General features: G+C 46.7%; 1 protein-coding gene across 1 annotated transcript in view; it reads left to right on the top strand.

Moving 5' to 3' along the window:
• Nucleotides 1–1393: 1393 nt before the first annotated feature.
• TMCC3 (transmembrane and coiled-coil domain family 3) overlaps nucleotides 1394–22604 on the top strand; it is a 150130-nt gene continuing 128919 nt past the window's right edge. The window contains exon 1 of the mRNA XM_075497203.1: nucleotides 1394–1509. Within this exon, the coding sequence (XP_075353318.1) occupies nucleotides 1498–1509 (12 nt within the window). The 5' untranslated portion in view covers nucleotides 1394–1497. The remainder of the gene's footprint in view (nucleotides 1510–22604) is intronic.

The raw sequence follows: 22604 nt of genomic DNA, 5'->3' as shown, positions 1-22604 counted from the left end.
CCACTCAAGTGATCCCCCTCCATTTTAGCACCTTAAAGCAACGTTGCGCTGAGTAATACCTTGCACCACAAGATCAAAGGCAGCAGCATCTGTCTCAGTCTGCCCAGCACTGCAAACGCGATGGCTGAGATTTGATGGCTGAGTACGGTGGTGTGGCTCCCTGCCCTCCATGACATAACTCCGTATTAACCTGCTGGCTAATATTCAGTCGCTTCGGCTAAACTGCTCCTATCAAACTAATTCCAAATGTAAAAGCGATGACAGTTTGCTCTAAGTTTTTGTCTGCTTTTTACTTACTAACTAGCTTGCTGGAAATGAATTTACTACGGGTCGCTATATGCTCACAGGACTGAAGTTTCATGAAAGTTACTTGAGAACATACCAGGACACAGGGAAAGCCCGAAACAGCGGGTGGCCCTGAGGTAAGCCACATCCTTCACAGTCTGAAATGCGTGGTCCCGTCCTCCCGAGACACGGCACGACCTGTTGCTCCATCGTCCGGGTTCGGCTGCTGGCCACACAGGCTGACCCGGGGAGGGCGTGCGTGCAGACGGAACATGCCAAGCAATGCTTCACCTCCACACACCGGACAGCAGGAGCCCCGGGTTCTTGCGTTTAACGTTAATACAGAAAGTACGTTATAATTAGCGCTAAATACCTTTCGAGATCGGATTCTATTTTAACTTGAGAACAGCTTGTAGCTCTGACAGTGTACTACAGCTTGCAGGAAAAGTTAATTGCTCCTGAATAGGTGTGATTTGCTTTGGGGGAGACTTGCTTCGTTATGGGAAACCGGAGCACTATGACCACGTACCGAGTGTTTAAGCACCAGACCAGCGCGGTCCAAGCGGCTTCCCACGGCCCGGATCCGGCCGGGGCGAGGAAGCCGTCCCGCCCGGCATCTCTCTCCTCCCAGGAGGGGAGCCCCGAGCAGGGAGCAAGCGGCTGCAGCGGGGAGGGAGCCCCGCACCCTGCCTGCCGTGGGGCACCGCGGCGGCTCCCCAGGTCGCTACGGGCGCCCACGCAGCGTGACTGAGAGCCGGCCAGAGCCCGGCGCCTGGCTTGGTCCCCGACCCTCCTGGGTCGAGGCCACCTCTTCAGCCACGGCTGCCCCAGCGCCGGGCAGCGGGCGCCCGGTCCGGGCGGGGACGGGGAGGGGGCTGCGGCCGCGCCCCTGCCCGTGGCCGAGGGAAGGGGCCGGGCGGCGGGGGCGGGTGGGCCCGGCCCCCCTCGCGGCCGCGCTGCCTCGTGGCGGGCGGCAGCCGTCGCGCCGCCGCTCAGTGTGGGCAGGCGGGCGGCGCGCACGGAGGGCCTCCGCGCCCGCGGGCTCTGGGCACTGCGCCGCCGTGCCGGGCCGTGCCGGAGCCGTGCCGGGGCGGGCCGGGGTGTGCGCCCCGGGGCGGCCGCCGCAGCCGCGCTGCCCCCTGCATGGCCGCGCCGTGAGGGGCGGGAGAGCGCGGCGCCGTGGCGGGGAGCCCCCGGCGCTGCCTGCCCAGCATGCTGCGGAAGGTAAGGACCCCGCAGCTGCCCCGCCGGCCGCGGGCGCGCACACCGGAGCGGGGCGCGGGAGCGCGGGGCCGCCGCCCGGCGCCGGGCGCCGCGACCGGGACTCGAGGCGGGGAGGGGGGGCAGCGGCGGGTCTGCCGGGGCCCCGCCAGGGGGCGCCGCGGCGCCGGGAGCGGCCCCCGCGGGGGGCGGCTGCGCCCGTCAGGGCGGCCGGGGCCGGGGCCGGGGCCGGGGCCGGGGCGGCGAGGGCAGCGCGGGCGGCGGCGGCCTGCGGCGGGGCGGGCGGCGGAGCCCGCCGGGCGCTGTCCATGGTGCGGCGGCGGGGGCAGCGGGCGGGCGCGGGCGAGCGGGGCCGGGCAAACTTTGCCGTTCGCGGCCGGCGGCTCCGAGCGCGCCGTTTTCAGGCTGGAGTTGCCATGGATGCCTGCGGCTGGCAGCACGCGCCCTCGGTGAGGGCGGCGCGGGGTGCGGGGGAGCCGGGGTGCGGGGTCTCCCCGCAGGCCGCCGCCGCTGGCTGCGAAGCCGGCTGCGGCGGGGGAGGCTCGGCCGGCCGGCGCAGGGTGAGTGCCGAGTGCCCGGAGCCGCCCGGGGCCGGTTGTGGGAGCGAAGCGCCGCTCCGTGCATCAGCCGCGTAGAGGGACGGGCGGTCCGTGGCTCGCCGGCCCGCCGCTCTATTGTTCCTTGCACGGCAGCAGGCGATCCCTTCGCTGTAAAATCTCGGGCAGGGAGAGACACGGGCGAGTGGAACAGCTCTTCGTGTGTACACTAGGCAGCGGCGCCGTTTATTTTGTGTGAAGGCGGATGCAAGACTCTTACGACTGGTGAAGGCGCTGCTAAAAGCTTTAGAAAAATCACCTGAAGGTCTGAGCCGAGGGGAGGGTGGCTACACAGCAGCACCAGACCCACTTTGGAGCCCCAGCCAAAAGCTATTAAAGTCAGTAGGAATCCTTTCCCTGACATAAGAGGGGGTGCGTACAGACCTTCCAGCTCCAGTTTTCAGTACGCCTTCCGAAAGGCAAGCTTTCCTCCTAGGTGGACTTGGGCCGCTTCCCATCATCGCTGGAAGCGGGCTGTAACAGGAAAGTGCCAGCGTAGAAGAAGCCGTATCAAAAGAATGAATCACATAAACTGCTCAGGCTTCTCGTCCCGCTGTTGTTCCTGTCTTGCTCTCATTTTGTGTTATCTTCCCAAATGTTGTTGTTGCAGGTTTAGGCCCGCTAGCCTAAGTGCGCAGTAGCTCAGACAACTGGAGTAACAAGACATCCCTCAAAATTTGTGATAGAAGGCGTGGGAAATCTCCAGCCCCTCTGCGTGGTGAGGTAGTTAGAGCCCGGGGTCCTCTTCAGCGCTTCCGAGCCGCTGATCTGGGCTCCGACGGCTGCGCTTGGTTTGGCAGAGCCTGAGCGATGCAGAACAAACAACACGATTTAGGATTTCCCTTTGTTCTGGAGAGGAACCCTCCACTTAGCCAGGCTCCTAAAGCCCAGCATTGCTAGTCGCTCTCTACAAATATTCCCAGAGCAGTATTTTATACTGTTAGTGGTAATTATTATGTAGTTATTATACAGTTTGGACAGGCTGGGTAAGACAAAGCTGTTTAATTCTACCCTTGCATTGTGCATTATGTGGAACAAATGCTTCATTTGAATTTTACCTTCTTCTGCTACCCATCATACTCCTTTGCTTACTAGGAGGGGGAGTGCAGAGATGGTCAAGATTTGAAATGAAGGGTTTATTAAAGGTCAAAATGACCTTGGGGATTGTGGATACAAGGTATCCGAGCCTTATTTCTTTTTCATACCTAATTCTGAAGCTGCCCAAGGGCTGAATCAGAGTTCGAGGGCTGCCGTACGCTGGCAGGTTGTTCTGTGCTGCACATTCAGCAAGCCACCCGTTGCAGAGTGACCTCCGTGTGAATTATGGGCCGCCTGTGCTAAATTCCTCTGCTGTACACGAGAACTAGAGTGGTGCCAAGAGAAGTTAAACCAAGCTAATTTTAGCTTAAAAATGATAAAATTTGTAATCCCTACATCTGAGGCAACACCTCAGGGCTAATGAAGGCTGCATGAAGAACCGTTTGAGAAAGGGAATCTCCTCGTAGGCAAAAGGAGCAAGAAATAAAAAGAAACACAATTGCAGCCCTCACTTTGGATCATGAGCGCCCAGATCCTACTTTAGGCGTCCCACAGGAGAACCTTCCTCACTGAGTTCATGGATCAGGTCCTTAGCATGTCTTGGAAAACCAGTAGTCATGTGGGCAACCAACAGTTAAAATTAATTTCATGCCATGGCTCTCTAGGCTGGAGTATGAAACCTCAGTGTCGATTGCTTTGTTTCCTCTTTATTCTCTGCTGTTCCAGAGGATTTTCTACCATTTCTGACGTAGCGTCCCCAAAAATCCTTATTGGATTTTATGGCCAACAAGAGGAAGCCTAACATTTGGGGACTCTGACTTCTCTGTCCCTAAATGCAGTTGATGTTTCACTGATTGCTTCAAAGATAAATTAAGCTGGAGAGGACTGGGCCACTGAGATAGAAAGCTGAAATGCTTGCACAGGGTTTAGTATGGGTCAACAGCTCAGTGTTAAATCCACGCTTTCCATTTGGATCAAGTTTTCCAGTGCCATCTGTGCTCATAAAGGAGCAATAAGTAGAAGAGTTGTTTCGGATGTCTCAGAAGCGTAGTAAAAACCTGGATTTTGTTGCCAGAGACAGATGAAATAATGTCCTTGCCCTTTCTTTTGGGGGTGTACTGCATTTCAACTCGAAACTGGACCTGGGAGATGGGTGAAATCAGTGAAATGTTAGTGTCTTGGTGGAGCTGCTGTTGAGTTGTGTGTGGGGTGGGCTTTCCCTAAGCTGAGCCCTTGGTTCCTCAGGTGAGCTGATCTCTGCGAGGAGCCGATCTCTGCGAGGAGCCTGCCTGCTCCCTGTGCGTCAGTCACTGAAACAGGGTGAAGTCCTTCAGGCAGTGGTGACCCAAAGCCGGCAGTAGTACGCAGGTGCTGGCAGTCCGGCAGCTTCAAGAGTGACACAACGATGCTCTGTGCAACCTCCTCTGCGCTTTTGCTCACCAGCGCAGAGGCACATCTTAGGCAGACGACCCTCCTTGTGTTCCTCAGGTCCCTGCTGTAGTCCGTGGAGGAAAGCAGAGCAGCTTGGGCTGAGTGAGGTCTGGCGCTGCATGCATCAGAGCTGCGCGGTAAGGAAGAGAGAGCACCACGGGGAAGGACAGGCAGTAGCAAGACACTGCTAGCCTGCTGCTTTCAGGGCTCTCTGCTGCACCTGGAGCCTAGCGCAGCAGCCCTTGCCGAGTGCTCCTGCCAGGGAGCAGTTTAGTCCTCCCTGCCTGCCCCCCCCCCCCCCCCTTCTGCCCCCTCCAGGCGCATGTGTCCAACATGCTCTTCACAAAGGGAGTGCTTTCTAAAACCCTCCGAGTACTAGTGAGGTTGAGGTTTCCTAATTGTCCTAATACCTTATTTGAGATGCCTTACAGGAGTTTTCATCCTTCCAGAGACTGTGCCCCCCTCTCTTGTCTCTACACACTCTCTTTTCGGACTGGAGAAACATGATGGCTGTATGTACAGAGTTTGCTGGCCACCGCTGCTTTTCCTCCCTCTTCAAGCTGTTCAAAATAGTTAAAGATGACGTAGGCATTTCCAAGGACTTTCTTGCTTGAATGAGTACACATTTTTAAGAACACCATTGCATAGTATCTAGGTGCTGCAGCTGGATGTATAGTTAATGTCAGCTGAGGTTGGACCACTTGATTTGATTCCAGGTGAAAGACCTGGTTCTTTTTCTTCCATATGCCCCTCACTTTTCACTCAGTTTCTTATTAGTAAGAAAATACTAATGCAAATATAAGCAGGAAGAAAATCCCTGAGGTTTTTTTCCTGTTTTTACATACCTCCCCCTTCCCAGTCATTCAAATACAATAGATTGGCATTCTAGTTATTAGAGACAAGCTGTCTATTAGACATTGCGGGAAGGTGGTAAGAGAGTTAAGAGAGGAGAGACTACATTTCCAGGCAACGGGTGGAAAGCCTCTCCAAACCTCAGCATTCTTGTCTCTTTGGACTTGTTTCTCTTTCAGCTTCTCCTGCCAGATGACCTACCTATCTTAATTGACCATATTAACAGCTAGTTTATTCAGCCTAGACAGTCCTTCACCAGCTCACTCAAGTGCATATTAGATATAAATTCTCATTTGTATCTGCTTTTATTATCTTTTTTAATATCAGCTCTGTGTGTTTTGTTCATTTTCGCTAGGGAAAACAAATTCACATGTCAAATTCTGCTGGATTTATTTCTTCAGGGAAGATGTACCCATACTTGGAAATTAATGGAAATCAAATGCATCAACAAGAAATTAGTATTTAGGGGCAACAAAAAGAAGAAATCAGTATGGGCAGAATATACTGAAAATCCAGGCTGGGCTAAATAAAGCGTGTAATGAAGATGAAATTGTGTGCTACTTCTGTTTTTATTATATCATTTAATGTTCTTAGGTGGTTTTGACTCTGACACTCTGTAATCAGTAGCTACTCTTGTAGGAGGGAAAGGGAACAGCCTTGCTTGGTAATGCTCCGTTTAATTCATAAGGTAGTTAGGAGGGACATATATACCTTGACAGGTACAGATCAGTGCTACATCTTGCTATAGATTTTAGTCACCAGATGTTTGAGCAGAACGAAAGCTTTATTTTTAACCAAGTTGTCATCGTCTGGTCTTTACAACCTGCTGGGCAAAACTGCACATATTGGGACAATTTGGGCTAATGGGGGTGGGTGGCACCATAGTTCTGCCGGGGGAAAAAAGTGCCCCTTTGGTATTTTTAGTTGCTCTTCAAATAGTCTTCAAATAGTATGTAGCACTGTCAGTCAAAGACTACATTTCAGGGTTGAGGTAATAATGAGATTTTCCTTATTCAGCTATTTTAGAGGCTCTACTATTTTGGCTACCCTCGGGGAATATAAAATGTGTTAGCAGTTAAATCCATGACAACAGATAACTTACTTAAGCATTAGATTTAGCCGAGCTAACATGCCGGCAGTTGAACTGCGTAAGACACAGGCCACCCTGGCATGAGGGAGCACTGAATAAATCCTTGCTCCAAGCACAGCAAAGCGGGGGCTTGAATAAGGGTCTCTGGCCTTCGGGAGAAACAGGACATACAGGCAGTTGGAGATTTCTGCTAGAGCTTGGGCTCTAGGCTGTGACTGGGGGGGTGTAAGTGGGTTTGGTGGATTTTTTGTGAATTTAGGTGCCTGGAGACATTTAAGTGCCTAAAAGATTACATGATGTGCGAGTGAGGATTTCGGTGGGACATCAGCGTTGGTTCTGAAGGACTAAAGGTAAGAGGATTTCCTGCCTTTACCTCAAGCACTCCTATTTGCTGAAGAGTTCGTCTTTCCCATCACTGCTTCTGCTGGTTTTTTTCTGTGACTCAGCTGATTAGCAGTAGGATCCATCTCTGCCCAACAGCATCTATGATGCAAATACGGACCAAAACGGGGCTGAAATTTCCCAGTGCTTGAAAAGACTTGAAACTAGCAAGTGAATAAAGGGGACCAAGGCAATGAAGCTGAGGCTTCAGGCTCGGCTGTGGTGTGTGCTGTGGCAGGCAATAGATGATGGAAGGGCAATTCATTCTGCTCTGCAACGCAAACTAGGATGTTTAAAAGGTAGTCTGGTATTTCTGCAGTTTTGGAGGTCTTAAGTTGGAAGTGCCATTGTATAAATAAACGTCAATGGGCTGTCTCAAATATATCTACCATCTATTTAAAATCTCTGTACTAAAGTTTATTTTCTTAAGATTCTAGAGTAAAATTCTTTGAAGTCGGGCAATAAGGAGCCAAAATCTAATGAAGAGTCGGTGAGGTTTATGTATCGAAGTCCCTGGGTTCACTTTTGAAAATGGGATTTAAATGGCTGGCGTGCTTTCAACTGTCTTTCTTACTGGTTGTATTTTTATCTGCCACCTCTGTTGGTAAGCAGAGAGGAGAGCAAGGCGTAAATGGCAAGGGGAGGAAGAATTAGAGAGGGACCAACTGTTCGCTGTCTCTGTCAGCAGAAGAACTGGGGCCATCACATGAAACCGTCAGGCCCCAGGCTCGGAGCAGAAGGACGTGCTCCTCGTTTAGATGTGCAGCTCCTTGCCATTGGGCGTTGTGGGGGGCACGAATTTCCACAGATTCAAAAAACAAGCGGGCAAATTCAGGAAGAATACTTCAAAAGGCCCTGAGTACAAAATTAGCACCACTGCCTCAGAAAGCCCTTGACCTGCAGATCCCCAGCAGCTGGAAAGTATTCTGGGGAGCAGCATTACACCATTATTCTGGTCGTGAGAGTCTTCCCAAGGCATCCACTGCTGGCCGCTGTTTCAGCCAAGATATAGGCATGGATTTAATGCGAGCCGGTATGCTCCTTACAGTCCAGCACCACAGAACAGAGCTTTGGTTTCTCCCGAGGTTGCTTGAGAGATAGTGAACCTGTTAGAGTCACGCCGTTGATTAAGCAGGTCAGCTGAGAAATGTTTTATGGGTCTATGTCATCTCAGAGAATGCCTGCATAACTTAAGACTGAAGCAGTGGGAAAACAAATGGAGGAAGATTAAGATCTCTTAAGCATGTTGGCTTCATTGAACTAAAGCCAGAAGGATTTTATAAAAGTCATTTCTTGTGTTCGTGACTCCTGTTCAGGGCAATGGTAGGTCGGAGTGGCTGGCTGCACATTTCTTGGCACCTTGCCTGTGCCAGGGGCCAGCATTTCCCTGTCCTCATGTTCTGAGGTGGAGACAAAGCAGGTTCTGGCACAAAAGACACAAAAAAAGGACAGTTAATATCTTTTCCTCTATATGTTCCCTGCTGCTGGAATGTTGTCCTGGTGAGAAGACAATAAAATTTCAACTTTAAAAAATATATATGAAAAAATCTCCAAACAGACACGGAAAAAAAAGGGACAGATGAACTGACTGACCTTTTTGGTTGTGAGGAAAGGATGGAAATTTTGCTTCCTTTAACAAAGATGATTTCCAGGTCTGCCCAGTGATAAAACTGCAATTTCCAAAGGGATTTTTATTTCCATTGTTTGGGGTATGGCTGTGCTCGATTGAGCAGCCAAATAAATGGAGTTAATAGGTTCACCTTGGTATGAATTCCTGGTAAGTAAGCCACGTGTGACTATTTTTTCCTGTCAGCCCTTCCTGCAGGAGTTAACAATTAGTGCAAAAATGGATTTCTTCAGTCTGCTGCCTTACCACATCGCAGAGTTACATTTAGAAATTGGCATCGATGGTTTGTGTTTTGGTCTCCACGGCCGCCTGTTTCCTCTGAGAGAAGCAGCGAGTCCTGCTCGGGTGAGGCTGTGGCCGGTGCGTCTGCCCAGCGCGCCAGACAGTAACACCCCTCTTCCAAATAATTCAGCTGAGATTGACCAAAACTGGGTATTTCCTGGCCTGACCAGATTTGATACTAGATTCTGTGTAGTTTGATGATGACCGAGGTCTCCTTAAGTTACAATATCCAACTAACTGATGTAGCATCTTCACTGCTTTGTGGTGGGACTTCTACGCCAAATATCCCAAACGTTTCAGACTAGCAGGTTATTGTGAACTGTTAACCCCTGTAAAACTACATTAATAGTTTTTCAGTTGGAAACTGTTACACATTTCTGGTCTGTGCACATTTCTGAAGCCTCAGCGGTGGTTTGCAAACAGCACCAAGCATTCAACGTACCTCCTCCTTGCTGCCTGAGGAGTAGTTTCCATCTTCAGAGGCTAAGTGGCACCAACCTGTAGTCCTTGGTATGATGATGCCTCCCCTGAAACAGGGCTTGTGGCTCAGTGGCTTGGGCTTTGGGCTTGGTTAAACAGGTACGCTGTTTTCACTGAGCTGTTGACCTGACGTGGGATTTTTTTTTAGGCAAATGTGTTTGATCTTTTTCTGCTACGGTCTGTCTTGGGCGTGTTGTTGGTGAAGAAACCTTTTCTCTTGTTGAAGAGTAAGTAAGACTTCCAAAAATCTTTGATAGTCTCCAGTTGTAAGGTGAAAAATGGCTAGGGTTCACCTTTTCTGCCCTACTACAACATCTGTGCGTGCCCTGACAGATCTCACGTGGCTTCAGGGGCTTCAGGCTTCTCACGTCCTATAAAATGAGGACACTGGCTCTTTGCTCACTGGTTTCCTGCTTCTGAACAATTGATCTTAAGCTATTGTATTTAATGTAGTGGAGCCTGACCTTGAATGCCAGAAACCATTATAAAAGGAAATGCTTCACTGGCCCATATTATTTTTGTCAAAGCTGGTTTTAGTAGAAAATAAGGTTTTGATTTAAAAAAAAAAAACCACCACAGAAAATACATTTCTGCTGAAAATACTCATTTTTCCCTGAAAAACTAACCTCTAGTTGAAAAAAAAAGGCTTAAAGCTCTTTATTCTCAATAGGAGGTCAAAATCTTTTCCAGAAGGGGGAAATATTTTTTTTTTCCCAACAGCAATGTAGTATTAGTGCTTGCTAGCTTGATTCAGATATTCTACTTTTTTTGTAAATGAGTTAGTATTTACATCTGTTTTTTCTTTTTTTTTTTATTATTGTTAATCTTGGACATTTGCTAGCATATAATTATTCATACCAGTAACTGTATTTGCAAATCTCCCAGTAGTTCTCCGTCCTTTTCAGATGCTCTAAAAACTGTTCTAGTACATGTTCTCTTTGTCTTTTTGTCTTTTTCAGCTTATTTCTGGGCAGATGAATAAACACACTTTTTAATGCATTTCAATTACCTTGCTTTTTGTCAAGATGTATTTTCAGGTAACACAATTAATTAAAACTCCATTAACCGTTTAAAAAGGACATATCCCCTAGTGGCAAGCCTTTGGTACTGGCCTACTTGAGTTAATGAGTGCAAATGGATGTATGATACATATGGACTTGCTCAGAAATAAAGGGGGATTTTTGTCCTTTTTCTTGCTTTTTTATGTATAAAGGAAGCCTGGAGAGATACTCTTTCCATTGCTTTTTACCATTTAGATTCAGTCTATTTGGGTCTTCCTGAGAGTTAGATTGCAGGGTTGTTTTATTTTATTTTATTTTATTTTATTTTATTTTATTTTATTTTATTTTATTTTATTTTATTCTGTTCTGTTTTATTCTGTTCTGTTTTATTCTGTTTTGTTTTACATTGTTGAAAGCAGGGCTGGTTGTACAGACTTGGGATGCCTTCTCAGCAAACAGATTCCCTCTGACCTTTAGTAAGAAAGAATTAGGACAACTTTTCTAAGCTTTTTGCTATTTGCATCCACTCTCAGCAAAGGTATAACCATGCCCAGCCTTGCAGCCGAGAAGCTGTGTCCAGCCTCAGAGGCTTTTTTCCTTCTGCTGCCAGACCGACCTGTTCCCATCCCCTGCCGCTCCCTTCCCACCGGAGCAGCCAGTCGCTGAGGATGCTTGTTCGGGCCGTGGGAAAGCTCAGGTAGAGCGAGTTGTTTTTCCAAACTGCTTTGCAACACGAAGAAAACTTTTCAGTTTTCACCTCCGCTTGCTGCTGCCAGGTCAGCTACTGGTCCAGGCAAACTGGGCTTTTGCGGCTTGCAGAGTATCTGCACAGGAAGGCTTTTCACAGCTGAGCACCGAGACTACCTTGGTGAGGGAGGAGAGCAGGAAAAAGATCCTTCTTCAGAGTGGACAAAACGTCCCCTGCTTTGGGTGATAATAGAAGCCACAGTTTCCTGACAGTTATTTATTGTTCCTCCTTTCTATGTGTGATCCAAAGGGGTTTTTTATCCAAGAGGGTTTTATAACTTAGCCCTACAACAGATGACTTCTTTTAACTGCCATTTTCAGATCCTAAAAAGTAGGAGTGCAGCTTTAGCAAGCAAGAATGTGTATCTACATATGTAATACTCTGGTAATTCACACATGTTGGGAGAAGAATAACAGATTTATGTCCTAATAGCTTGCTGTACCAATTCTCGAGGTGGGAGTGAGTAGTCAAGACTTTTGTACTTGGCACCTCTGCTGCCAGACTCTCCAGAAATTGGAATAATGCAAGAAAAAGGTGAAGTTACTTTTATTCATTACATTTCTTACAGAAATACGGCAATGGTGGAGAATAAAGGAATTTCGAGTCACTGGTAGTGGATAGTAATCTAATGTAAATCCGCAGGCAGGTTAAGTTAATATATTCGTGGCATGGTGCCCAGAGTAGGATAGGGGGGAAGGGATGGGAAGGGATGAATCAGCTCTCATGTTTTGCAAGATCCTGCCTTCTAGTTCAATATTGTCTTGTTTTCTTTGCCTGAATTTATTCCTGACAGGTGGTGACAGAATGTTTTCATTAAAGAAAGGCGGGTACCTTCCTAGAATCACACGAATCGTATGAAGTCTCCTGTGGCAAACTGGTGTTCAGACTTCCAAGTGGCTGGATTCTCTTCACCAGTTCTTTAAAGCTTTGAAATTCCTCACTGCTGCCTAACATCCCTTTTTTTCTGGGCCCCGTTATCCAGCAGGGCAAGGACGAGAGCACGCCGGCTGTATCGCGGGCTGCCTGCCCCTGCCCAGAGGGAGAAGGGCTGCCTGCAGGAGGTCTGCTCGGCCGCAGCGGTCGCGCTGACCTCCACCACGCCTCCCCACGTACTTCAGCACTACTTGACGTCGAATTACAGATCAGCTATGGCATTCTTTTGCTAGAGCCTCTGAGGTTAGGGTACAGTTTTAAAACCGCTGTCAAGAGAGGCTAAGCTGGTGCTTTGACAAGCTGGGCATAGGAAGCACTCCCGTAACAACGCTGCTGTAAGAATAACCCATGTTATTAGCGCTTGCAAAGGGTGCTTGTGCCTCTTCTGTAAGCGGCTGGTGGAGATCCTGATCCAGGGTAGATCCTGATGCTCAGGGAACAAACACGTGAAGTTTGAATCTCGACCATCCAGGTGGGGTAGCTGTGCCTCGCCTCGTACGTCCTCGAGAGCTGGTCGCTCGAGTTTGTTGGAGCCTGCGCCGCCTGCTCTGGTTTCTCAGTTGTGGTTCCCTGGTGAATTTACAAGAGAATGTGGGTCGCTGTCAGACTGCAGCACTGCGGGGACAGAGGACGAATGGCCGTCTGTACCCGAGCAGAGTGGACAGTCAAACAGATAGCTACTATTTCCAGCTTCAGGGCCAGCCACTGTGTGCCTGGACTGTGGACCAGGTCTCCACGTATAGAGCAGGAAGGGAGAGAGGAAGAGGAGCTGCCTGATGAACCAAGGGCTGTCGTCATGAGTCTTAGCAAAGCTGAGCATTCTGGAGGCGGTTTTTAATTGCTGGTTCTGGTGTGCTGAACCGCCACCTCCAGAATAGCCTGCCTGTAACAAGTGCCCAGGTGTTCAGGCTGGGTTTACTGTTCTCTGCGGTAACTAAATTTAGACAGAATATAATTTAGAAATGAAAGACACAAAACAGTAAATCAGAGGGAAGCATGGCATTGAATCAAATGAGGAAAAAGTAATACGTTCCCCAAGCTAAATAACAATCAGTTCATTTGTTCCTTGCTTCTGGAGCCCATTTTGATTTCATAAGCACACTTTCTGCCTTGGCACTGCTGCTTCAGGGATTTTGAAAGTACGTGTGTGTGCTCAAATTTTTGCTGTGCCTGAGATCAGCATTGTTAACTTTACATCTCTGAGTGTTTGGCTCAGTCCCTGGGGCCTATACGGTGATCAGCTTTGGCTGTCCCACAGGGCAGAGTTTGGCAAACAGCTTTAGAGATGCTAATAAGGGGTGGTGGAAGGGGAGCGAGACTCACCACAGGGCTAAGCGTGCATTAAAAACTTACTGCCTTGAGGTACTTCAATGCTTGTAGGACTTCCCATCTTCACAGGGCTTATAAGCATTGCCGAATTCTCCTGACACCACTATGAAGTGATGTAGATACGTATTATCACTACAGTGCATGAGAGGGCAAGAGATAAAATTGTCTTGTGTAAAGCTCGCCAAAGAAGCCAAGGGGAAAAGCAGTAGTTTTAAATGACTGTCTTTTCCAAGACAACTAGACTTTGTCTTTCTAAGACACTGCCTTGTAAAAGCAAACACTTGTGTAGGCACATGCATCAGTGCTCTCCTGAATAAGGAAATGTTCCTAAACTAGCGCTTGGGAGACCAGTGCAGCTTTGAGATAGCTGAATGATTCTGCAGGGGAGAGCTCTCAGGTTTTTATATCTGCTATTGAGCTTACTAAGGGTTTTCATCCTAATAGGGTTTAAGAGTAGAGTTTGTGTAGCAATTTGAGACTTTCCTCATGCGATTTCTCCTTCCCTATAGCTCAGTTTGGAAAGGAGGATGGAGGAGAGGGATATGTGGGGGGTGGTGTTTGGGTCCCCGGGCAGCGGATGGGAGGAGGGAGAGCAGCTGAAGGAGGTGGCTCGGGGCTGAGGATGCCTGAGAGGGCTGTGGTCGTGAAACTCCAGCTAAGGGAGGAGGCATTGCTGGGACCTTCAGAGGCATTGCTGGGACCTTCAGAGGCTCTTCTGCTAGTTCTGCTGGAGCATCCTTGCCTGGGTTCTGCAGGTCCTGGGCTTTGTCTGCTCCTACTGCCTGTTGTTGTCATCCTTTTGTCGCCAGAGCCTTTTCAGCGTAGTTCCACCCTTGCTGCATCCACCTCCTCCCATCTGTATTTGTTCTCTGCTCCTAGCAGCTCCTTGGCAACCTGCCGCACGAGATATAATCTGCAGCCTCACTTAGAGAATTACTCTGCTCTGACCTCCTCTGTATTCAGACTACTTCTGCTTCCTAGGGCTTAATCCTGCAAAGAGCTAAACTCAACTTAAACTAGGCACCCCTAGCTGAGACTGCCTTCCCACAGGTGCATTTACGGTTCAAAGAGCAGCACATGTGGAAGTACTTTAACCACTACAGGGTAGAAATCAGTATGATGAAGTAAATTTTTCAAGTGAAGTCTGTAACTAATTCTAGCTGTATAAAAATGACTTTTTTGGGGGAGGATCTTCTTTCACGAATAAAAAGCTAAGGTAAAAATGAAGCCCTATTTCAGTCTTACTGATTTTAAAACACTGTAATGTGTTTCTTTTACAGGTAGCACTAATGTTTTCTGATCAGTGGTCACTGGACATCATTCAAGATTTTTTATACATCTATATATATATATGTAGCATAAATCTAGAGATGCATTGGAAGTAATATATTGTAAGACAAATACTTAGGTATAGCGAAGAACCAGGACACAGATAATTATGTTTCTGATCAAATTAAGTTTCTGAATACTGAAATATCCATGAAGCAACCCTTCTGAGGCATTTTGAATGGCATAAAACTCACCAGCTGCATCCCTGCTGATTCTAATGCCCATTGCAACCCGTGCGCTCTGAGCTCTACAGCCTGACACCGTGACTTGTTCACAGAAAGGCTGGCCGGGTTCATTTGCTCACAGTAACGTCGTTTCAGAAATTGTAAAGGCTACCTTTTTTCTGTACCTCGGGTCGCTCCATGATAACCTCTTTATTTTCTGTCCTCCTTCGAAGGAGGTGCTCCCACAACCACTGCCTCCCGCCTTCAGTCGCACTGCTGTCCTCTTGGGGTCCAGCCACCAGTGCCACCCCCTTGCAGACTGCCTTCTCCTGCCCCGGCAGGCTCTGCCGCTCGGGCTCGCCTTAGCCCCGGTCCCTGACTCCTGCTGTGTGACCTTTGTGTAGCTCTTCCCCGTTCCCTCGTGGCTACTCTGTTGTCCCCTTCTCCGGTTCTCGGTGCTGCTCCGTCTTTTCTGCAGTCACTGGGCTGGAGGGGGTACCAGACGTTTTCCTCCCCCTCTCCTTTCACCGAGTCCCACTTCTCTCCCGAAAACCCCCTCAGAGCCAGCGCTTTGCACGGCGTTGTCCTGTGACCGGGACGTTGTGTACGGGTCTCTCTCAGCTATCTTACACTGTTAGGATGCTTTTCAGATAACGAAGTATGAAAGAGTGAAACGATTTACTCTAAGAGCTGGATTAGATTCACGTATCACCTGTAAACTTGTCTTCCCGAAAACAGAGCAGAAGCTGATGTCCCGATTTTCGCTAATGCCATATTTTGATAATTTTTCTATTAGCTGGTGGGACATGCTGCTACCTGGGAACCAGGCTCCTATGATGCTTTGGCAGTGGTGAACCTCCCTATGCTCTCTATGGGCTCTTCCCAAGAAGATGGACTAATTGATTAGTAAAGTGGTTTTTTTACCCCTAAACTTTGATTGTGTGTCTTGTGGGTTTTGTTTCCCCTTTTAAGAATGCCAGGCAGATACTGGTAATGGTGGTTAGTGAGTCTGATGCCTTGGTAGTGCTGTTTAAGGGAATTAATGGGAATTAATGGGAATTAATTCATTCTGAGGAGTTCTGTGTAGTCCATCACCACTATATAAAAAAGGGGCTATGTGAACTCATATGCTGAGCTCGCTCTGTTTAAGTATCGTGCATTGCTACGACAGACTAAGAATTAGTATCTGCATGTCACATTTTTGTAGTACTAGTTTAAACTAATTGAGCTGTGTATGATTTGCCTTCTGGACTCTCACTCCTACTAAAAACAACTGATGATCGGTGCCAGTGTAAGTTAGACATGAGTAAAACGCTGTTCAGCTAAACAGCTTGGCTAACGTAACAAATGGTGCCATTTTGCATGCCTATTCAGAGCGCAGAAAATCAATCTGCTTCCAGAGCTGGCGCCCTGCCACTTGATTTGTGGGTTTCTAGCAGTTTCAGACCTAAAGCCCAGTTTACTTTAGAGTTAGCATAATCACGCTGTCCAGTCATGGCCATATAAACTGCACAGATTATGTTCGGGAATTGCATTGTGGAAATACAGATGGGTCTGTTTAATGAGGTACGAAACCTGTTTTGCATGAAATGTATAAACCTCGGTCATCCATACGCCACAAGGGACAAAGGATAATTCTGATAATCAAGCTTTCAGAAAATGGCAGGAATATTCAATATGCTAAGCATTAAGAATCATGACCTCATCTGGGATAACACAAGGCTTGGATAATTGAAGTGCTTCTGCACTGAACTCAAAGAATGTAATAGTATTTAATGTTTGGGCTCCGGTTCAGTAACTGTTATTAGTATCCAACTCAAAAAGATCCGTAAGAGCCAAGCAGGTCTAAGTGCTTTGCACTGCCACTGGTAGTCTTCAGTTAGCTATTATTGGGGACAGAAAAGGAGAATCTGACAGCCTGCTTCTCAAAGAAAGCCAATGTGTCATTTTTACACAGCTAGCGTATTTGCTGACTCAAAAAAAAAATTAGTGGGCTTAATTTTCTCTGAAAGTTGTATTTTAAAGAGAAATTATTTTCTTTTTGTTAAGGTTTGGAGCTCAGAATGTTTTGGAATATTTTTCCTGCTCATTTAGAGTAAATCCCACTTCATTTGAATTAATTACTGCTCCTATGGTGATACTTGAAATAAAGACAATTTTGGATCCTGAAAAGAGAAAAAAAAAAAAGACTAAAACTCATCACATGAGTCTTACTGATAGAATCTTATTAACTCTGCATGCTGATGTTCAGAAGTTCCTCCATCCTGCCTCCCACTATCGCTGCCTTTTGGTTTTTAAATGCATGGAGGGTTTTTCAGACAAGTCCAGTAGAAGTAAGCTTCGCATTACCTTACCGGTATGGTGGGGATCAACTCAAAATTATCTGAGTCGCTACACACTGCAGAGATCTATGTTTACATTCTTGGTATGAATGAGCATATTCTCCCGCTTGAAATGCCAGTAAGTTTATAGTAAATGAGGACATCCTCATGTTTATATGGGTGGACCGTTTTGGTGGCTCTCCAGCTGTTTTACTTGACTGCTTTGCATTGTGCCAGACTGTGTGGAAGTGCGTCTTCTGCTCCGCTGGCAGAACAAACAGATGAATCCAAACAGATAGATGCATGAATGAATGGATGTTGTTTGTCTGTTGAGATGCAGCCTGAGTCAATTCACTGGCAATTGCACGTCCTGAAGTCAGTCTGTAGCTGACACTGCTTCGTTATTCCACCACGCAGTGTGCTTGGAAAGGGGTTTGTGGCCTGTCCGTCGTCTCACTAGCTTTTTGAACACTTTAAGCCATTGGCCAAAAGGATGCCAGTGCAAGGTCACTACTGGGATGTAACGCTAGATCAAAAGTACCTGTAAGAAAGAAAATGTCTAAGGCGAGGCTCGGGTAGTTCTGCTATAATGTGTTCTTCTGCATAGCATGTGGTAGCTGGAGGTGGGCAAGCCGTACTTTGTGGTAGAGGCTGCAAAAATAACAGTGGTTCAGGACCTTGCATGTTCATAGTAAAGGGCTATCTGAAAGCTGAGGAGTTCTTTGCAGGGCAGGAGACCAGCTGGATACAGAAGATGAAGGGGGACCTGAGCTTATGGCCTTGCTGTTTTCAGATCAGTTGGGCTTCTACATGACAACCCTGCAGAAGGTTCTTCAGTTGGTGAGCATTTGTCTTCTGACCCATTTCTTTTCCTTGTGCTATGAATAACTGGCACTGTACACCGACACACAACCAGCATCTCATTCTCTGTCTGTGCACAGGATATTTGGCAGGTATGAGCTGTTCAGTAGGGTCCTTATCTTTGCATTCAAGGTTTGTTAAGAATCAGTCTTGCTCTATTCTCTCTCAGATTGTCATCATCTCCTTTCTTCTTATACCTGGCTTTAGGTCCCTTTTGCCATTCATTTAAAATGGTGTCTGCTCTACTGTGTTGTTTTGCAACAGCAAATCAATAGTCACAGGGAATCTCTGTAGCTCGTTTGACCATAACCACCATTCATTCCCTGTGACTCTGCTTGCAAAGCCTGCTTTCCCAAACTCTCTGCCACTCTTGTCCTGCACATTAGATGAGAAACAGAAAATTACTTCTTAGAAGTGTCTTTGTTGGCTGTTAATGTGGCACAGAAAAAGAGCAGAATCTTTATGGTATTGCATGCCAGAGGACAGTCAGTTGTACAAAGTGGGGGTGTTAACACACACAAACATACATAACATACATTTTGAAATAGGAGGTGCAGTGCTTGAACAAAAGTATCTGAGACATTTTGTTTTTCAGGACAAAACTTAGCAACTTAAAAGTAAATGATATATGTGAAAGTATATATGCCAATGATGTTAACTCTCACTGTATCACTGAGATTTCTGTAGGATTACTTTATTCACATGATTTCAGTGGGAACTCTTTGTGTGCTTGTAGAGTATGGAAAGTGTCAGGGGAAATATTCGGAGGTAATGTTTCAAAGCAGTGCCACCTTATGGTTCATTTCAGAATGGGAAAGTGTGGCCTCCCACCCGTGCAAAACATCGCGTGTATCTGGCTAGGCTCTCTAACCTTCTTAGATGGTCACCTTCGGTGCTTCTGATGACAGGGATCAGTGATGGCCTATACCTGTCACTCTTAGGATTACTTGCAGAGAAACAACTGCAATTATTAGCCCTCTTCTCAAAGAAAAGCCATTGCCTCTGTACAATTAACCATCCCATTGCTCACATGGGCAAAAAATCCTGCCCCGAGACCTTCCCTCCCAGACTGCTTGCAGAGGTACATGTGCAATTACTGTCTAGGGCTCCCGTTTCTGCTGAGATGTTGCGCTCCAACCCAATGTCACAATCTATAATCTTGATAGCTGCAGCCCATATTCATTATACCTACTCTTGCAGTCCTGTTGTTCATGCCATGGTAAGTAATTGCTGACTGGCCAAGAGCAGGAGGAAAGGCTTTGAAGTTCTACAGCACTGTTGCTCACCTAGGTCCCTGATCCCTAAGCCGCATGGGTTTCATGGGCCTGGATGCAACCCTGCACCCAGGGAAGATGATCTTGGAAAAATCCTTGCAGAAGAAACTGGTCTTCTTGGTCTCTTCCTGCTCTTGTTCCAGTTTCTGGCAGGACTAGCTGCTGCCTGGATGCTAAAAGCTTGTCAGAGCTGCTTGGTTGTGTGGCTGCACTGAATTCCCTGAGAAGTCAATTACATATTGACGTATGCTCATGTGTTAATTACAGCTACGGGTGCAGCTTGGAGACCTCTTTTGTCCGCAGTAGCCATAACATTTTGCAAATAATTCTGGTTAGCCTGTGAGAGACGGGTCACTGAATTACAGGCGAAAAATCCTGGGGATACTTTAATTAAATCCTAGGTTTAAAAGCAGCAGTTTCTTCCAACAACTGCAATGTGTAAGTCCCAAAAGCGGGATTAAGGAAGATGGGATTCCTCGCTACCCTGCTGAATGCAGAGGAAATCCATTTCTCGTGGAAATTGCTGTTTGAACTGGAATGAAAAGCGGCCCAGGGACAGATGTGGCTGGAGCAGCTGGGACTAACGCTAAGCCCTTACTGCACTGCTGCTCAGTGCAGTTTACACAACCATCACCACCGCTGTCCTCAGTGTCAACCTGCCACCGGCTGCAAGGCGGGTAAAATGAAATAGGAGCCATTAGCTAGGCTTCGACTCTCTGTTGAACTAGTTTATTCATATACAGCCCTTTCTTCTTCCTTTTAGGCACACAGACACTACAGAGCAGCTTTACCAAGCCTTGTGCAGAGATGGCCAGCCCAGCACGACTGCTGAATTCCCTCAGATTCCAGCCACAGGCCCATTTATTGTGGAAGACACTAATACCTAATAATGAAAATCGCATAATTCATATTAGCTTAAATATACCTGCTGGTATGAATTTAGCTTGTTCACAAAGCTGTGTACGTTAAGTCCTGTGGCTACAGAGAATACTGTGGAAACTCAGTTTCCTATGGTCTCGAGCCTTTTCATTCGTAGACTTTTTAAAATGAAATTATACTATTATTTTCTGTTCTCACCGCGTATCCCATAAAATTCCCATCCTTTCTCATACAGCCTTTCTTCTGCCAAATATTTTGACAGCTACATTCAGGCTGCCGCATTTGACTGATTTGGCCAACAGAATCAAACCCTTGGCCTTCCCTCACTCTGAAGTTAGAAAATACACAGAGAGCTCATCATATTTGAGATCTCCAGTATCTCTCTGATTGGTCTGAAATCAACATTAAAAGTTTATTACAGACATATACGCAGACTGATCCTGGAAATCTGATTTCCATAGGGAACCAGGCTAGCTAAGCCAAGTGAAAAGTATGGAAATGACAACCAATGTAAGATGAAAAAAATGAAAATTATGAGAGTATGGAGATATAAGAAAACAGTCCAGAAATGAAGGTGATGCTACACTAGCTGCCTTGTAAGAGCATCTGAAACTCTTCACATCGCTGCCTTCCATGATTTAAGGAATATTGCAAACTTTACTTCTGAATGTCTTGACTCACAGACGTGGGTCAGATTCTTCTTGTGAATAGACGGTGACAGTTTTGCCGATGGCAGTTTCAACGCCAGCACCATGCTAAACACCAGCCGAGGGTGAGCACATTTGGAACAATTTTGCAGTGTAACTTGAATTGTGTATTTCCAAATCACTTCGAAAGAACTGACTCGGGGCATCCGTAGCAACTTTAATATGGGGGACTGGTTTGGCAGGCCTGTCTATGATTTACTCTTCTGCTTGACATTATTTCTGTATAGTCGATATTTCCCTTTCATTGTAATAAAGCTTTTGTTATCAAATAGTGATTGTATGTGTTATAAAAAAGATTCATCCTAAATGAGAGAACTCACCAACAGGGAAGCATGTTGCTCTGTGCCCTTGATATAATCTTTCCACAGCATCGTCTGTTCATGGAGTGTATTTTCATTGTGATGCATGATGGATTTATTGGTGTCACACAAACTGTTGGATATCAAAATGATATATATCTGGGGAATGAAGTGACTGCAATGTTGGAGCAGTTTCTGGTAAGTAATTTCAGTCCAGATTCAGGTGACTTTAGACACATCCGGTAGGTCATACGAAAATTCTGAAGTATCTGAACGTGCCTGTGACCACGCGTAGCCTGCCGTGACAACCTGGTATGCTGATTGCAAGGGCTGGATGTCAGAACTCCCTGCTCCCTGATTGCAAGGGCTGGATGCCAGAGCTCCTTGCTCAACAGGCTCCTCTTGACATAAACAGGAACCTTACTCAGCTAAATAGGACCCCGTGACTCACAGGTGTATAGTTCCGATCGTGTTCAGCAGCATGTATATGTTTGCATTTATGCACTCTCACTCTGCATTATTAGATGAATGGAATGGTTTTACTCCTCCTGTTCTTTTTAAGAAAGGGCTTTAAGTTTTAGGAAGAAAGCTGACTTTCAAAAAATGAGTATATTCTCATTAAAAGTGTGCTATTAATGGAGTAATTGTTATAGCTTTGTTTTGAAGTCTCATTTGACTTGTTAGCATTTTAAGTGTGTGAATTTATTTTGTTACATGTATTTTTGAGACAGCAGTTACTGGTTTGACTTTTTTTTGGTAAACACATTTTATGGAGACAGAAGGTTATTTTTATAAAGTATTTCTTACCTTTAACATTACGTTGCTGAATTTGAGAGACAAAGAAAGCAGCTCTTCAAAGATTCTGCCAGGTTTTTTAATGCCAGGTTTTCCTATATGAAAGAAAACCTTTAGAAAGGATTCAAGATTATATGAGTAGAGAAAGTGGTTTTTGGTTTGCTTCTGCAAATGCAGTTTCTGAGGCTGCACGGCCTCCCAAGTTCAGGAGGGCTCATACTTGTAGCGAGACTCATGCTGTCGGCAAGGCATCGCTGGTGAGTGCTCTTCCACAAAGAGTCTTCTGGTGGTTTTCTTCTATCTCTCCTTCCTCCCCCTACTTTTCTTACCTCATAAACAGTAGTCTTTTGTCACTGTTGTTTGTTTTAACGTTCCCTGGCATCTAACTATGGTTTCAGGTATGAAGCAGCGACACGCTGGTTTTCCAACCCTCTCATTGGTATTCATGGCCAGGTTTAAAGATGGGCTGATCTTTACTTGCCTCCAACCGTATCCGCAGGTTTATAGCATCTCTGATGGTCAGCCTTGAAGGTTTGCTTACACTTGCATACAAGATCTCACCGCTCTATGTGTAGCTGAACGTTGTTTTATTTCTCTACGTGAGAAAAACCTCTCAGCTTTGTGCAAGATGAGGAGACTGAAAACCATGCCATGTCTTGCTAGAGTTTTTTACATCTGCCA

The sequence above is a fragment of the Mycteria americana genome, chromosome 1, assembly GCF_035582795.1.
Source record: "Mycteria americana isolate JAX WOST 10 ecotype Jacksonville Zoo and Gardens chromosome 1, USCA_MyAme_1.0, whole genome shotgun sequence".
NCBI classification, from domain to species: domain Eukaryota; kingdom Metazoa; phylum Chordata; class Aves; order Ciconiiformes; family Ciconiidae; genus Mycteria; species Mycteria americana.
Note: the sequence above shows the minus strand (reverse complement) of the source record. Positions and strands in the feature narration are given on the sequence as shown.